The sequence below is a fragment of the Azolla caroliniana genome, unplaced genomic scaffold (assembly GCF_043228905.1).
Source record: "Azolla caroliniana isolate FFs.n. ecotype wild unplaced genomic scaffold, voAzoCaro1.0.p SCAF_1, whole genome shotgun sequence".
NCBI lineage: Eukaryota > Viridiplantae > Streptophyta > Polypodiopsida > Salviniales > Salviniaceae > Azolla > Azolla caroliniana.
Window position 1 is genome coordinate 28,110,260 of NW_028230436.1, and position 18,822 is coordinate 28,129,081.

Consider the following 18,822-nt stretch of genomic DNA (forward strand, 5'->3'; position numbering starts at 1 on the left):
GAGTGAAAAAATGCCACCACAATGTCCTACTCTCCACTTAATTTTGTTTCTTCCCTATATTCGATGGCTAAGAAATTGGAATAACGATTGGACGTGGATGGATAAAGGTCTAATAGTTCTTGAGGAGCTACCCCACATGTCATGCATGTAAATAGTTAGAGAACTAGATATATAGTTTCCAAGCAATGAATAGGTAAAATAGAATGTGTTATGTGTTCAAGAGATAATGCGAGAGAGATAAATATCTTCTTAATGTCCAAAAGGGACCAATCACGATCTATGAGACAAGGTGTAGCCTATGGCAAGGATCAAACTTGGGTTCTCACAATTTTATGACTTTGATGGATATATCTTTACCATTCATGGACACAAGTTTTGTTGATGTATGTCTCCTTCCTAAGAAGTTAGGAACAATCTAATAATTAATGGGAGAGTGAGGGGGATATGTAAGGTATCCACTCTATACAAACGAGGGGGTTTGGTTTATATCTAACCTCTATGGAAGTACATATAGAAGTTATGGACAATTTAATAATGAGAAGGAGAGCGAGTAGGATATCTAAGTATCCATTTCATTCAATGAGAAGCCATCTTTCATTGACAATAGTCAATTGCGAACTTTAATGCACATGCATGCACCCAACACATATGCTCACCTGTTGAACATAGTTGAATTTGATTCTGAACATGCCCTTTGAGCTCAACTATATTGCAAATCATTCATACAAAAAACTTGGTTTACTTCCTTCAAAACTTTCAAATGCAAATTCCCTCATAGGTAGAACACCCAAAAGTTGTACAAAATTATTTGCCACTACTCTCAAAAGCCACAACTGATTATAGTTGTAAATCATTATGACTTCAATGTCCAAAACATTTGTACATTTCACCGTCAAAGGATGTTTCAATATTTTGTTGGGAGTGTAGTGTTACTTTAAACATACAAAGGTTATTAAACAAGAAACTTGAATATGCATTCATTTCTCAACGAGCTTATCATGCTTGATGTCTCAATATCCATGTTTGTCCATTCCCACAATGTTTGGTAAATGGAATTATAATGGACCTGACTCGAACATTCATGATTGCAATTGAAATAGTCTGTTTTGATACTTATTTTTTATGTTTAGCAATGGGAAGATATTGTTTGCTTAAGTGTCACATAAATCTATATTCTCTACCCTTGCCTTTATACAAATTTTCAAGCACAAATGCACCTATTAAGAACTTAGTGTAACGATTAAGGTACTCTTTGGTAGATGTAGCCCGATTCCAGCTAATTTGTATTAGGAAAAGGCTTTCTTCTTTCAGATTTTCTATGGTCAATTTTTACTTCTTTCCTTACACTTGTAGATCATAGCCTTCATTTACATATGATTGTCTATCGCTATGACATATAAAGTTTGGTTGTGAAAGGGAGCACCCATATTTTCATAGCCTTGATGGCAGTTGCAAGGGCCTCATGCACTCGATGTGGTCATCTATTACAGTTCCATCGTTAAGAGGGTTCTTTAGTGCTTCCTTGTACAAATTATTGTAGATCATAGCCTGGATTTACAAATGTTTGTCAATTGCCATGCCATATATAGCATTTTCTTGTGAAAGGGAGTACCCATATTTTCATAGTCTTGATGGAAGTTGTGCCTTTAACAAGGGCCTTATGTACTCGGTGTAGCCATCTATTATAGTTCCATCATTAAGAGAGCCCTTTAGTGCTTCCTTGTACAAATTGTTGTAGACATCCCCATCATAGCTTCCCAGAGTGGAGCACAGAAAGTGATCAGTGTGATTAAATGAGTCCACTAATGGCACCGCATTCTTTCGAACCTATATGAACACCATTGATATAGATAAATCAATTCTCTATTAAGTGATTATACATTAAACACAACAATATGACATCTAAAACACAATTGCACAAAAATTGAATTAGAATAAATCCACACCTTCTTATATAGAAGATAGAGTTGTTCTTTGGCAAGGATGGCTTGCTCGGTGGTCATGTACCCAATAGATAGAATCTCTCCTAAATTTTCTTTTATCAAAGAAAGAGCATAGACATAGAACATAAGTTTGAGTTGCTCCTTCACTTGTGCTCCTGGGATGTTTTCCTTCAGCTTTTCTGCAAACCTGCAATTTTCTCATGGCAATTACAAATTAATTGGACATTACATTTTTTTATACATCCACTAAATTACTTTGTACAACAATAGTTAAGTGATAAGTACTATACTAGTCCACTACCAAGCATACACTAGACAACCACTCATGATATACTAATTGCTCCGATCCTGAAGTAGACTAGCAAGTGAACCAAATATGAGGTGCATGGATTAGTTTCCAAGACCTTGGTTTACTTAGTATAAAACAAGGTAAACATGGTATGCCACTAATCATTCCTATATTATGATAACTAAACCCAATTGACTGGAAATTTGTCACTTCCTCGTGAAGTCTCACTTTGAAATAACAATGAGCTGACAATGTGCCTTTGCCATTTCAACAATATCGTTTGCATGCTCATCAAGGCCTATAATTTAAAAACATAAGTAGGTAAATGTTACTTGAAATCTTGTTCTGATACAAATCCACCTTTTCATTACTATTACTTACCATCCTGGAGATTTGGCATTTTAGCGACTTTATCAGCGCACTGACATATGAGCCGCAATGATCTTGTTTCAAATGCATCCAAAATAACCATCTCATCCAAAAAATCCTTGCCTATTAATGGTCACGTGATTTTTTAAGAAGAGATTAGTTCGCACGATTACATAGATTTGATTGAATCATGTATATGCAATGGAAAGAAAGTACCTTTTACCACTGTACAATAATTTTCACTTAAGAGACTTGACTTGTTTATATAAGCTGTTGTGCCAGAGGTGATAGCTCCTCCTCGAACGTTGATGTATATCTTTAGCACTATTCTTCCGACCTACATTGTATTTAAGGTGTAGAAGGTGTAAAAAAATACCTCTCATACAACGAGTAATAAAAAAACCACCAGGGTCATTCTTTATGTTACTCCTAAACTTTTCTATAAATATGTACTGTATGTAAACTGCTGGGATTCATCACATGCTAGCTACAGTTCTATTCTCTCTCACGCTCACTTCCTCTATATAATGTCTACTCATGTAGCACACCTCAATACCATTGTCATATCCCTCTCTCGGAACTCCCTATTCCATTCACCCATGGAGTATAGTTTCCCGTGAGTTCTAACATAAACAATAAAACAGAAAATGAAGACGGTGTGTAAAATCCAATACCTCCCGATACAAGATTATGTTTTCTCCCTCATATGTGCAAGCTGGTAAATAGGCTGCATATAATTCAGGTAATCCACTTGAACACAGATAACCATGCCCACCACAAAGCTTCCTGCATTCTTCTATTCCATCCTGGAAAATTTTCAGTGAGTATTTTACACATAGTGTCAGTAAAACTGCACTATTTTCAGTGGTTATTTCACGTAGGTTAGTAGGTTAGTAAAATGGTCTATTTTATTGAGTATTCTACATAGGTTGAAGTCGAACTTACTGCTGTGACTGATGTAGTTAATGCTTTTAAACCAGCTGTACAAGCGTGAACCTCTTGTAATACAGAGTAATCATTCTTTTTCAATCGTTTTTGCACATCATCATAAAGCCATTGCAACCAGTGCGCAGCAAATTGGAAAGCATATACTGATGCTAGCAAAGGAAAGAGTCTTTGTTGTTGTGTAGCATAGTTGAGCACCTGTAAATATGTCACAAATATATTGGAAATAATATAAATATACAAACAAGACTTTGCATGCTACAATAATTATGGTAGCATTGTCTTTATAAGTCCATCAAAAGGTATTATTATCCACTATGGCCTATGAGCAACGCTTATGCTTTATAGCAGTTAAGGTTCTGGAAAGTCTAACACGATGGGCTTAATGTTAAGTGCATTGTAGATAATGCAGACTAGCACTTACCTCCTAAAATAATGCTTTACAACTTCACTAATAGCATTGTCAAAGTATTTAACTCAAATGCAAATAACAAGAATTACTTCAGAATTTGTTTATTAGTTACTTCTCTTTCTACACACCAAAGTGGAATTTTTACCTGGATTTCCTGCATTTTTTCATTTAAACCAAATTGTCTTCTGACAGCACTGTATCTCACTGCAATTGTTACTGCACGTGACAAACAGATAGCAGCTTCTGAGATAATGATCTCTCTTGCTGTCACCATACCTCCATACAAGATCTGCTGGGGTACATTTGATCTTTTGTATTCACCTTCTTTCGTAACTTCTGCCATTCTGATCAGACAAAAACCTTAATGAATCACAGTTTATAATATATATTAAGATAAGGTTGCTCAAGGGATGCCTTCAAGAAGTTGTGAAATGTAGATGACAACATAATCTTCCTTTCAACATATTAGAACGTTAGGCTGCTTCTCCTTCATGTATTTGGCGATGTACTATGGCAATTTCGTTGGGACATACTTGATTATAGAAGAAATTTAGAGTATCATAGAATGCAACAACATTCATATGCTTACAGCGACGAGATTTCATGTTTGTTTCTGTGAAATCTCCAAAGATATAGACTCTAACACGAGCAAGGTATGTTTTTCTATGATGAAAGAGGTATGAAATACACCTGTTATGGAATAAGATTTGAATTTCTTGGTATAAACCTGTAATGTCTTTCTGGCCCACTAGAAGTTTTGAAAGGTGCTTCAATTTTTTGAACGAAATGGATAACTATAATGAAGGTAAGATGCATCCATCAACTTCATGTGACGGATGGAAAACTCTAAGCCAAACTCCGCTCAATAGCTGTTACTTTAAATGTTGTGAACACACTCACATGAGGTGACTCAAGCCAAAGGGATCTGAACTCTAATCTACCCTTACAGCTCAAACCACCTAGGCAATTACTTTCTTCCTCATTCAGAACTCCATTCTTTCTTTTCTTTCACATATGCAAATGCTATTTCATAATCTTTGTATATTTTCATACATGTTTTTTTATTGTGGGGAAATATCCATCCTCACCCTTGTACATTGTTCTCAGTATGCATTATTGAAAGTGAGGAGATATTTATTCTGTTGGTTAAATGTGTTAGTGACAGGTAATGCAAAAAGAAACACAAGCATCAACATCATAGCATTGGTCTAAGACAGTGAGTAGTCAAAAGAAAAACTCTACTACAGCCAGCCGATTTCCCATGCTTGTCATGGGTTATCAAGAAGCTAAATTCTTCTGATATAAACCTCACCTCATTAACATGTTTGTTCGAGGTATGCAAACTGAGTTGAAACGCAAAAAGCCATTGTCCACAGTATTGGTTCCTCCATTCCCGAATTTCATTCCAATATCTCCTATGATAATTCCCGGCAATGTTGAGTGATTTTCCAAATCACGGAGCTGCACGATAAATGCTATAACCAAACGTTTTGTCATTCTCTGTAGACACCATTGCCATTAGGATAGATACTATTGTCCCTTACAATCCCATCATATGGAACTGTAACTGAGCGCTCGTTCATATTTGTGATTATGCATATGAAAGTATCTCATTAGCAGTATACATAAAAAGCAATAACTACCATGTATGCCATAGTCTTTCACCCCAATGATAAGCTTTGCTTGAACCACAGCATGTGTTGATACAAAACCTAGACCTCCAGGCCACCACTTCAATTATAGAAATGAAATTATAAGCATGATGATCAACAGAATTACAATTTCAAGAGCCAGAAACAGATACCTTTGTAGACGAGATAGTTGGACTTTGAAGAACAAATTCATCTTTTGAGGGATTGAATGTCGCAATAGTTTCCAGTCCTTTGACATTTGAACCATGTCCAAGCTCAGTCTGAGCATAGCATCCAATTATTTTCATATTTCTTGCAAGAGGTAACCAATATTCTTGTTGTTCAACTGTTGCCTGACCCTCAATAACTGGTATGAACATGTTCTACACACAAAACTCACGTGAATGTCTTGCTTTGTACGTGCCCACATAACTAGATTATCTAGAATTAAATGGCTGTGTTGTTTAGTTTCAAGCTAGATTCAATAATGAGGGCCTACCCAATGAAGATCTGCATATGATCGTTCATCTATTAGAACCCTCAGCCATAATGCCTCTCTATCTGCGAGGTTTAAATGTTCAATATTAAAATCTTAAAGAACAAACAAAACAAAATAATATGCAATCAATAACTTTTGTTTTGTAGTACTTTGGGGGGAGGGATATCATGAACAAATAGGTTATGGTTTCATGTATAATTTATATCTAATATGATCTACTACAGCAAACACTAACATGAATGGAATGCCGTCAGATAGTTTGAAGAGATGTTTCACTTATAACATGACCACTGTCAAAAACAATTTCTTTCAGCCTTCATCATGATCCTATGAATATTTAGTCTCATCCATAATTCCTTTTGCGAGCACTGTTAAGGTCAATGTCCTCTTGCGTTGAAATAACAAGTGAAGAAATCTAAAATATAATCATGGAGTAAAAAATACTGTGACTGTGAAGGTTACCTGAAAGACCATGATCAACAGTGAGTTTTCTTGCATGTGCAGCTTTCCTCAATCCACTTTTGAGAAGCTCTTTTCTTGTTAAAGTTACTCTGTTGTCTCTCTTGAACACCTGAAAATTTCAGCAAAGGGTTTATCTCGCTTCCCAAATATAATGATGCTTGAAATTTTTGTTCGGAAGCTTCGAATCAATTGGCATAAAAAGAAAAGGATTGTTGAAGAAATCATGGTAGTTAATGGTGAGAGAGTTGAATACATGCATCCCCATACGTATACACATACATATAAATGTAAATATAAATGTGTATATCCACATACATCAATATACAAACAAACATACATGTACAAATCCATATCTGTAAAAGCACAAATACACACACAAGCATATATACACATTTGCTCATACATGCAAACATCATTTTTTTTTGCTTTAGCAATATACGTAAACACATACAGGTATGCAAATATATATATATGCGTATATACACACATACATACGAATGCACATGTACTTTTTGTAGTGAGCACACACAAACACATGCATACAAACCCGTGTGCACATGTACATATATATACATACATACATGTGTGTGTGTGTGTGTGTGTGTGTGTGTGTGTATGTATAGGAACAGAAAAATGGGGAGAGGTGGAAAGGAGCACGCACAGGGTCAGATGCGACGAGGATAGAGAGACGCTGGAGAAGCTCGAAGTTTTGGGTTCCACCCCAGAAGGCGGCCTTCATGGCCTCAACGTCCAACTCCCCATTCTCCCTCTCGCTCGCCAGGAGCTTTTCCTCCGGCCCCATAATCCCCCCTATCAGGCGTCGATTCCTTCTCCCCCACTGCACACACACACACACACACACACAGAAGCAGGGGAAGGAAGCGAGAAGCTATGTATATAATACGAGAGAAGAAGAAGAAGAAGAAGAAGAAGAAGAAAAGGATATATGAAGAGAAGAAGAAAAAGAAGATGGTGATGATGATGAAGGATATAAAGATAAACTCATGCAAATGTATGGGGAGAGAGAGAGAGAGAGGTGAGATTTGGGTTTCGAACCCAAGATGTAATGCTAGTAGTGTATAACAGTTTACCACTAGGGTAAGCTAATTACGAGACAAAGACTATGTGCGTGCATGCTTGCTTGCTAAGTGGAGTTACAGAGGACTTCTTTTGTGGCAATTGAGAATGTCCGATAAGTCACGAAATGTCGACCATGACGAGAGGCAAGTGTGCAATCATCGTGTTCGACATCTCAATTGGTGTGTAGGGGTAGGTGGGATTCAATTTGTCGCAGTAGTCTTTAGATCCCTGGAAGAGTTCTATACATACTTTGCCGCAAGTTAATCATGGTGGTGGTGTTTTTACTTTCATAACAACATGCATTATGTATGTATGTATGTATGTATTTTTAGCATCCATACAAGAGGCCAATATTTACCCATAGGATCTAAGTACAAAAGTTTTCTTGGTGTGGATGGTTTTCATATGTGCGTTATTCCCTATATGTTTACCCCTCCTTCCTCCCAAGTAAGACTAATTCGAGAGTAGTAAAAGTAAGTATACTTACTATTGGTCTTTGTCTTTCAAGGAATGACTAAATCTTTTCATCCATTCATTATTCCTAGTACCTACCCCCCCCCCCCCCCCCCATCTCTTTCCCATATGTACGTATCGGTGACAAAAGAAAAGTGGACCTCATCTTTATATGACATTGTTTAAGAAATTCAATCTTTCCACATGCCCACATCATCAAACATTATCACCCTCCATATACATATATCAACACCACCACCATCACCTATGCTATGCTACAATTTTGACATGCGGTCTCATGTACTTCGAAAGAATAGCTTTGTCAGGTCTTGCTGGCATGTTGGATTCCTAACTTGCCTTGCCTATTGAAAATTGATTGCCCAAAAGCAAAAATGCAATTACATTCTCATATAAATGGACATCATATTGTAACATGTTTTCATACATAGATTCGTTTTTCTTATAGATTGTTATATAAAGCCAAATGTAAAATTTACTAAAAAACATTGTAACAATGTATAAAATTGATGTAAAATATCATAGGGAAAAGCTATCCACAAAAAACACATAGTTTCATAGGAAGATGATATTATTTACTACTACACATATTTATGGATAAGACACGCTATCAAATCTATCCAATTCTTTGTATCCTTCCAAGCTTCAAAGCATTCACTTCCAAGTGCTCTCCCCCCCCCCCCCCACCCCCGTTTCCAATTGCATTGGTGTTATTCAACGTTACGATATGGTGGTTCAAACGTTGCTTTGTGGAGCGAAAGTATGGGGTGGCACTAGCTCACTTAATGCAATGTATGCAATGAAAACTCGGAGGAGGATAAATATCACTTCCTTCTTAGGATATGTGATATACATGAACATCTAGACACTTGATAAGTTCTTTGAAGCAACTCTAAGCGGCTTAATATTCCATGTGCATCTACAAGAGAAGGGTCATATTTTAGACCAATGCCAAATCTCTAGCAAAAGCATTATGCGGAAAGGACCATATTTCTAGACTTTGGTCAATCTTAAACATATGTCAATTATACACATTATAGTAAATATTGCCCATGTAACAACTTCTCTTCTTTCTCATACATGTGATATATAGAACATATATGTTAAATTTGATGAATTATTGTCATCTATCCATCAATGAATAATTTGAGACCAAAACATAGCATAAATGAGAAATAGGACAAAAGAAATTTGATAATACACGTGTGCCAAAGGCATTGAAAATTTGTTTGAGACCATGCTCCTCGGGACAAACACAAACATAAACATCCATTCACAACACAACTAAGCTATGCATTACTAATATCACATGTGTGCTAATGAAAAATCCACCAAAAGTACCTAGGTGGAAATAATTTCTTGATAGAGATACAATTTTTTAGTTGATGGCAACTTGCTAGGTATTTGATTGTTCTATTTAAGCATATGGTTTTTAAAAGTTATCATGGAAAGAAACTTGCACTTTAGTACTAGAAAAATAAGGGAATGATTTAGTGACCTCAATTGAAGGGGTTTCTTCTCCCAACACTTGGTTCTTTCACAAATGTTTTAATGTATCCTTCGCAACTTTCCACAATGTGACAATAATAATAAATATTGATATATTGATTTATTATTTTTCCCAAAAAAGATACTACATTAGTGTTAGAAAACACCAAAAGGCTAAACATACAAGATATACCACCAATCCCCTATGTTTTTCTAAATTCTAACCATCGGCTTAAATAAATACTTTGGTGTTTTTTTTTCCAAAAAAAAACTACTTCCATTAGTTAAGGCAATGTACAAAGGATAATATACAACTCATATCTTGCAGGCCAACTTGCATGTCAAAAAGAAAACAATATGTGTAAAGGAAACAACAAAAACAATTCCAAAACACTGCATCATTTGATGAGCATAACATTACCCGAACGCATACCCTCCATGTGAGCCTCATACCACCTGAATTCAGCATTGACATCCTCCACTCTCTTCTCATGGCAGCACCCATCTATATGTTAGGTACACTCAAAGGGAACAACCACCGTGGTTGTTGATAATTCCACTTCGCTTTACCATCCACCATCTGCAGCATCGACGAACCGCTCCATTTCAGAAGGAACCGAGCTCTAGCTTCTTCACTTGCGTCTGAGGGCCCTTGAAGACTTTCAAACTCTCCTCGTGACGTAGAAATAAGATTAAACCATATCATCATTAAACTCTCAGGCGGTGGGGTTTGCTTACCTGAGAAAGTCTCCTTGCACCTAGATACCCACCTAAATACTTTGGTGTTGAGTAGAACCACTCCACCTTATCAAAACGCCATCTATAGAATATACCTATGTCCCAAATGGCATGAAACTCCAAACACTTAAGTTCCGCTTGATGCGTATTACCTTTTATACTATCCAAAAACCCTCTGAGATTTTTTATTTTTTATTTTTTCCAAAAAAAAACTCCTTCCATTAGTTATAAAATTTTACAAATGAGACGATTATGTACAAATCCTTAAAGGGACGCGATAGTTCCATCTTATGTGGATGCCCACTGACTCAAGAAAGGGTGAGGACGACCATTGTTGGATGAAGGCTATGCGTTGTCTTTCAACTCCCTCGGAGCCGCCCTTAAGGCCATCATATTGGCTCTTCAAAGTGGCTACAATTTAACTCCATATCTCTTGCAGTAACCTTGTTGGATGGGAGGTTTGGTTGGAGAAGACTCGCCTACATCGTTGTTTCCATAGAATCCAAAGGGTTATTGGGTTGACCAGCTAACCAATTCCAACACCTCTTGAGATTTTTCATTAAGAGGAATAGAGTGGACATTGCCGCTGGAGGAGAAAAGGACCTCTTGTGCTTTTATCACCAAATTCATCCCCTCCTCCTGATGCTCGTATTGGCCAATTGCAGCCTGCCATGATAGCCAACATATATTTTCCCACTTGATTGAACCTTGCACCTGGCATAATTGCAACAAGCGGCCAACCCCCTGCCATATTCGATGGGACGTTGGGCAGTCCCACAGATCGTGTCATATGGATTCTACTACATGTGGGCACTCTACACAATTAGGAGAGCTAAGGTTCCCATGTTGCCATGCTCCCACCGGTAGGGACTTATGTATTCACAGCCATTGGAAAGTTGTAATTCCCTCGCGTGTTGTTGCTTCCAAATTTTCTACCAAAACTTGGTGATTATTGCGGAGGGAACTTGAAATGTGTGCTAGACCTTCGCATCAGCCGGTTCTCGGGCGGCTTGAGCAACTAGAATATGGCGACCCAATCTAGTTGTGAATTGGAAGAAAGGGATGGGTTTGCTTCCTTGCCCCGCGTAGGGATCATACCATGTCCATTGCAAAGGGTCCCAACTGACCTTACGTAGCCATGTGTTTTCATGAGTACATATATGCCAATCGGGTTGTACTTTGATTGGATCAGGATCTACAATCCATTTATGACCAGTGTACGCGAGTACTCGAATGACGTTATTCTGTGTTGGTGTCTCAGTGTCTCGCAATTCAGGGCCTTCGAGTCTGTCTGGTGGTCCCCTACCTCTCGGGATCAGAGAACCCTCCTCCTCGTGGCCTATCCATTTCTCCATTGTCATCCTCTGAGTAGCAGATTCCCTAATCAGTAGAGCGTTAATGATTTCCGATCTCATAGTCCATCCGCTCCTGATTCCATGGAGTATATTTGCTTGATCTTGTAGTGGCATTGACATAAACCATCGCCAACATTCTATACTTTTTCCTGAACCTTCTGCAATGTATCCCCATGACAACCCCTTACGTGATCCCAATAGTTGATTAGATTCATCCTTGAGACATGGGTTCCATAGGATACGTTGACTAAGCCAAGCAGGTTCGGATCTCGGTTGATCACACTCGACGAATGTCACACCATGCCTTCCACATGGATGCACTAAATCTATCCTCCAAATGGCGGGAGAAAGTAGGTTTGAGATCCATGTTTAGAATCCATCCCGTTTGGGGGGCCCAATTGACCCCTTTTCGTGGCCTAAAGTAAGAGAAATGTAACCTCAGTAACATTTTCCAACAATCATTTCCTGGTTGGGGTCCTCGCACCACAAATTTGGCAAGTAAGGCTTTCGATTGTGAAAGGGGATCAATAAGACCCAATCCCCCTCTCGACTTAAGTGATGTGAGTATAGGCCACGCTACTTTGGCGCGAGCTACATGGTCTTCCTTACCAAACCAAATGTAGTTGCGGACCAATCGTTGAATCTGATGTATACTTTCCTTGGAGATTGTCCAGCATGATAGACTGTACCATGCTGTTGCGAAGAGTACCTGATTTGCCACTATGATGCGACCTGCTAGCGACAATTTTTTCGAGCTCCAATGTATCAACTTTTGTCGAATGGAAAGGATAACAGGTGCAATCATAGTCTCTGGCGGTATGTTGAAACCAATTTGAAAGCCCAAATATTTGGTGCTCGCTCCTTGATTGATCCATTTGAAAGTGGGGTGTGGGTGTCACGCTGAATGTGTTTTCTGAGAGAGCCATATTGCACAGGATTTGTGCCAATTGATCATGGCGTTGGATCTCTTGCAAAATAAAGCTAGCCCACTTTCTAGCTTTTGGAGGTTTTCTAGGTTCCCTTGCAGGTAGATTGCTGTGTCATTTGCAAATTCTATATCCAGGATGCTTTGGTAAGAATGAGGTATGGGAAGACCATGTAGGTTGAGATGCTGCGAGTTGAGAAAGCAAGAGAGTGCTTCGGCGTATAATAGAAATAAGGATGGAGCTAGTGGGCATCCCTGCCGTACAGAGCGGGATATTCGGAAAAAGGGGCCCTTTTCACTTGCCAGTGAAACGCAACTGCTGCCATTCCTATAAAAGCCTGCAATGCCTTTGATCCATGTCTCTTGAAAGCCGAGTTTCCTCATCACACTTTCTAGAAAGTTCCAACATACCCTGTCATATGCTTTCTCAAAATCTAGTAGCACCACCGCTACCTTCTTGTTGGTCCGCTTAGCAAGGGCTATTGCTTCCCAAAATGAGAAGAGGTTGTCTAGGATGCTCCGACTTCTAACGAAACCTGTCTGGGACAGATGAATGAGTTGAGAGAGAAGTGGAGTTAAACGGCGTGCCACGATTTTTGCAAGCAACTTATAGACAGTATTGAGAAGAGTAATGGGCCGCCACTTGTGAATATCATTGGCATTCCCACCACTTTTAGGAATTAGATGTATCATCCCCTGTCCAAATTCCTCCGGCATGCTTCCAAAGGTGATGATCTCCTCATATGCCTGGAGGAGGTCTTCTTTAATAGTGCCCCAAAGGCATGTGAAAAAGTGCGGGGTGAGATAGTCGATTCTGGGGCAACTCTCGGCATCTAAATAAATGAGGGCCTTCCATATCTCAATGATTGATAGGGGACGCACGAGCCAAGTATTCATTTCCGGCGTGACTTTCTCGGGTATGCTTTGGAGGATAATATCATCGCTTATGTCTTCCCTTGTAGCTATAATGTCTTCGGTAAGTAGGTGTCATCGTTGTTGTAGTTCTCAGTGAGGGTTGCATGGCCGCTCACGTCCATTCGTGTTCAGTTCTCGGTGAGGGCCGCATGGTTGCTCACGTTCGTTTGTGTTCAGTTCTCAGTGAGGGCCCCATGGTCACTCACGCCCGTTCGTGTTCCAATTCTCGGTGAGGGCCGCATGGTCGCTCACGCCCGTTCGTGTTCCAATTCTCGGTGAGGGCCGCATGGTCGCTCACGCTCGTTTGTGTTCAATTCTCGGTGAGGGTCGCATGGTCGCTCATGTCCGTTCGTGTTCCAGTTCTCTATGAGGGTTGCATGGTCACTCACGCCCGTTGGTGTTCATGTTCCCTGTAAGAACCGCACATGGTTACTCACGCCCGTTGGTATTCGTGTTCTAGTCTCCGATGAGGACCGCACATGGTTGCTCACTCTAGCTATTGTTTGTGTTCGCTCATGCCCGTTGGTGGTCGTGTTCCAACTCTCAGCGAGGATCGACATTTTCTCTCATGCCCATTGGTCTCGTGTTCCCCATGAGAAACACACATGGTCACTCACGCCCGTTGGTATTTGTGTTCTAGTTCCCGATGAGGACCGCACATGCTCTCTCACTCCCATTGGTATTCATGTTCCAGTCCTGGGCAAGGACCGCACATGGTCGCTCATGCTCGGTGGTGTTCAATACCTCATCTTCTGGAAGGTTTACTCCTTGTCTAGGATTTACAAAATACTTTGGAGGTGATCTAAGATTTTCATCAAGAGTATCCCCTTAAGCCAAGGACCGGTTTGAGAAGGCAACATAAAAGGGGTGATAATGTCACATTCTAGACTCGGATCTCTGACTTTTAACACACACAATACATTGTGTTGTGTTAACCATATGGAACCTCTAGTGAACTATCTACATTCAATTGTGAACTTGTATATATTGTAGAGTCTAGTGTATAGTACATTCAAGAATATTTTGGTCGTTAGTATATTTTAGAATTATTCTATGGTATATTCTAAACGGGTATATTCTCGAGATATTTCTGGAGTCTATTCTAGAGATATTCAATCTCGCAATTGTATAAATACTTATAAAATCCTTGGTCCCTTTCAAGGGATTCAACACCAGTCATTGACACATCAATCTAGTCTTGATCTTTATCTCTGTCTTGATTCTCTTTTGTCCTTCTTGAGTTTCTAGCCTCATCACTTCTAGCTCTAAGTTCATAGCCCGTCACTCGTAGCCCCATCATCAGTGCTCCATCCGAGACCGCGGTTAGTGTGTCCATGATAGTAAGCGGCTATAATACCTTGTGGCAATATTCCTCATTTCGTCGCCATCCTCAGTGGTTGTTCCATCCTCTTGGTTGAGGTTGCGCATCACAGTTCTAACGTGCCTCGAGCCTTTGGAGCGGAAGAATTCCTTTGTGGTTTTGTCCCCTACTCGAATCCATCGCGCCATGCTGCCATGAAACTCCATGTCATATATTTCCTTTTCTGCCATGCTAAGTTCCTGTTTGGCCGTGGCGACATGTCCTGCGATCCAAATACAGGACGAGTATCTCTGTTGGAGTCGTTGTAAGGCTATTAGTCCCCGTTTTGTCCTATGTCGCATCTCCTGAGCATCCTTGCGTCTGGTCTTGACAATCTCATGTAAGAGAGTAGAGGCTCTTGTTAATTTAGTTAAAAGTTTGTCCGATGCTGATGAGCCATTGACGGGTAATGACCATTGGTTGGATAGTTGGTCCTTCACGTCTATAAGTGTGTAAATAGTGTGTGGGATGTGAGTCTGGAATGGGCCCCATTTTCGATGCAATTGAAAATGACCAACTACCGGGTAATGGTCAGAGAAAGTCGTGCCTGGAGTTATGCGACACCACCCTCCCTTCGCTTCTAGAGCCTCCTCCACAGAAATGCGGTCAATGCGAGATAGGGTGGGTCCACTATTCCGCTCGTCTGATCGGGAGAATAGGAGAGAATCCCTTTTCCGTTGGAAGTTGGCAGAATGCCAGATGTCTTGCAGGTTAAGGTGGACACATAGCTTCTCCCATTGTTTATGTTCCCTTCCTTGTAGAACTATGGGGTTGTTGTTGGAGCTATCATGAATGGATTCAATCATATTAAAATCCCCTCCAATGCACCACTCTTCCGCACTCACTACTTGTAGGCGGATGCGGTCCCAGAATGTTGCTCTTTCTGTTCTGTTATTTGGAGCATAAACATTCATGAAGTTCCATCGTTGCCCTTGGATGGCCAACGTGCAAAAATGTGCCCTACCAGGTATACGTGATTCTTGGTGTATTAAGCATTGGGCTAGATTTTCCCGAATCAAAGTGCAAATACCACCATGATTTCCATCCTCCCCAATTGTTGGCTCCCAAATTGTTCGCCATGATCCTGGTAGAAGGTCTCTGACTTCCTTTAACTGTGTGCTATCGAGGTGGTGTTCCTGCAACATGATGATGTCAGCACCACTCCCTAGTAAATATTCTTCAAGATCCCTTCTCAGTTTCCATCTATTTTGTTGGTCTAGTCTACTTCTGAGTCCTTGCACGTTCCATGTTATAATCTTCATACTCATGGAATGGGGTGGGAGGTTGCCAATTGTGCTTGGTGCTTTGTACAACAGGTCGTGAGTGGGGAGCACTCACCATTTAGACATCCAGTCATTTCCAGGGATGGAATAGTGGTCCACATCCATGAGTGGAGTTTGTGGGCTATCTTGTGAGCTTCAATCGCCCCTTCATGATTCTCATAGAAATAGACAAAGCTTGGAGTTAGTTGGGTGTCTATGATAGTCCACAGGTGGATGTGGCAAAGATGGGGGTCCTCTTCATCCATGGTGCACCAGAATTCAGTGTTATGCCAATGTTGCTTGAGTTCATTCATGAGCTCTTCATCTCTTATTTGTACTACAAAGCACGTTGCTTGGCTACATAACATATCTTTAATATTGGATTTAGACCAATCTTCCTGAGTCGGAAGTGAAGTTAAATCGTTGCCGGCCACAACCAGTTTTGCGTGTGCGGAATAATAGTCAATCTAATGAAAAGAAAACAGAAAACAGAAATTGAGAATGACACATATTTTGACGTGGAAACCCGAATTGGGAAAAAACCACGTGGAGTCCACAAACTCCGAAACAGAACACTATGAGAGAAAGGAATACAATCAGAGATCTAAGAGGCAACGACCTCGAGATCCTGCTTCGCCAACAGGCAACTATGGAGCTCACACGCTTCCACTCACACTCGTTCACTCTCACAATTACAGAGGCAACAACCTCGTCAACAGTAACTTTACAATAACGCACTTATCTAACATGATTGCCCTAAGTACTTATATACTAATGTAACCTTTCGACTATTTTCAAACTTAGCCTTCCGTGTTGGCTATCTCCACGATTTTCGGTTTCGGCCTCGGCCTATCAGCCTCGGCCGAGTTGCTCATCAACACGATTCTTCTCACTTCCCATCCGGAGGGACCTGTTTCCTAACAAACTCCCCCTTCACTCCGGTATGGGATGTCTTACTAGTCTGATCCGCTTCCGACATGCATCCAGCTTGTCGGGTATCAGTACTTTGGTCAGCATATCTGACCCATTCTCGGCCGTGTGGATCTTCCTCAGCGCGAACTCTCGATCTTCTACTCGCTCCCGGATCCAGTGATACCTACGCTGGATGTGCTTCGTCCTGGAATGGTACGCTGCGTTCTTAGTGAGGTGGATGGCACTTTGACTGTCGCAATAGAGCCGATATTCATCTTGCTGAATACCGAGCTCTCCGATGAAGTCCTTCATCCATAATATTTCCTTGCCGGCTTCAACAACCGCCATGTACTCCACCTCCGTGGTTGACAACGCAACCGTCTTCTGCAACCTCGACTGCCACGAAACAACTCCCCCTGCATATGTCATTACATACTCGGATGTAGACTAGCTGGTATCCACATTAGTCGGCATATCCGAATCGGTAAAACCGTCAAGTTGAGGTTTACCGGAGCCGAATCGGAGACACATATTCTAAGTGCCCTTCAAGTACCGGAGTATCCATTTGACCACGTTCCAGTGCTCCTTGCTGGGATTGCTCATAAACCGGCTCACCACTCCGACTGCGTATCCAATATCCGGTCAAGTACACACCATTGCGTACATTAAGCTCCCGACGGCAGAGGCATATGGAACCTTCATCATATCCACCTTCTCTGCTTTCATCTTCGGGCTTTGCTTACCGGATAATCTGCAGTTTGCCAGGAGTGTCGATCCGACCAGTTTCACTTCTAACATGTTGAACCGTTGAAGCACCTTTGTCACGTATTTCTCCTGTGACAACCACAATTGCTTCTTTGACCGGTCCCGGATGATGTGCATCCCCAACATCTGTCTTGCCGGGCCCAAGTCTTTCATTGCGAAAGTTCGGTTGAGAGCCTTCTTCAACATCCGTATTTTGGCTTGGTTTCATCCGACGATCAACATGTCATCCACGTACAGAAGGAGTATCAGGAAGTCGCCTCCTTCGAACTTCTTCACAAACACACAATGATCGGTTTTTGTTTTGTGATACCCTTGGTCGGTCATGAAGGAGTCGAACTTCCGGTACCATTGTCGGGGAGCCAGCTTCAGTCCGTACATGCTCTTCTTCAACCGGCAAACCATGTGCTCCTTCCCTTTCTCTACGAATCCTTCCGGTTGTTGCACGTAGATCTCCTCTTCGAGGTCACCGTGAAGGAATGTCGTCTTCACGTCCAGCTGCTCTACGTCGAGGTCCATGCTTGCCGCTATACTCAACACCGTTCGGATGGAAGTCATCTTTACTACCGGGGCAAATATCTCGTTGAAGTCCACGCCCTTCTTCTGTTGGAACCCCTTCACCACGATCCTGGCTTTGTATCTCTGGGGGTTGCCGGCATCTCCCGGTTTCAACTTGTACACCCACTTGTTTCGGAGTGCACGCTTTTCTTTCGGCAACTCCACCAATTCGTACGTATGGTTCTCATGTAGGGAATCCATCTCATCTTGCATGGCACTTAACCATTTACGGCTATGGGCGTCACTTTTAGCTTCCTCGAAGCTTTCTGGCTCCCCCTCATCGGTTAGCAACACGTGTTCTGGATCCGGAAATCTCCGAGGGACCCTTCTCTCTCTGAGAGGATATCTGCGTCCTTGGGCTTCGGTAACCGGCTCCTCCATGAACTCTTCATCTGAATCCAATTCGGGGTCTTGTCCGGTTTCGGTTTCACCTATTCCTTCTTCTT

At 40.9% G+C, this 18,822-nt stretch overlaps 1 protein-coding gene across 1 annotated transcript; it reads right to left on the reverse strand.

Annotated features, from left to right (window-relative positions):
- Window positions 1-1,280: 1,280 nt before the first annotated feature.
- LOC147869429 (peroxisomal acyl-coenzyme A oxidase 1-like) lies at window positions 1,281-7,371 on the reverse strand. Its single transcript, XM_087329385.1, has 14 exons — window positions 7,212-7,371; window positions 6,551-6,659; window positions 6,089-6,150; window positions 5,763-5,972; window positions 5,602-5,689; window positions 5,271-5,433; window positions 4,104-4,302; window positions 3,547-3,744; window positions 3,276-3,407; window positions 2,818-2,938; window positions 2,614-2,724; window positions 2,461-2,530; window positions 1,947-2,130; window positions 1,281-1,827 (listed from the first exon to the last, which is right to left on the reverse strand). The coding sequence occupies exons 1-14, from the start codon at window positions 7,350-7,352 to the stop codon at window positions 1,621-1,623; spliced, it is 1,995 nt and encodes a 664-aa protein (XP_087185511.1). The 5' UTR covers window positions 7,353-7,371; the 3' UTR covers window positions 1,281-1,620.
- Window positions 7,372-18,822: the final 11,451 nt, after the last annotated feature.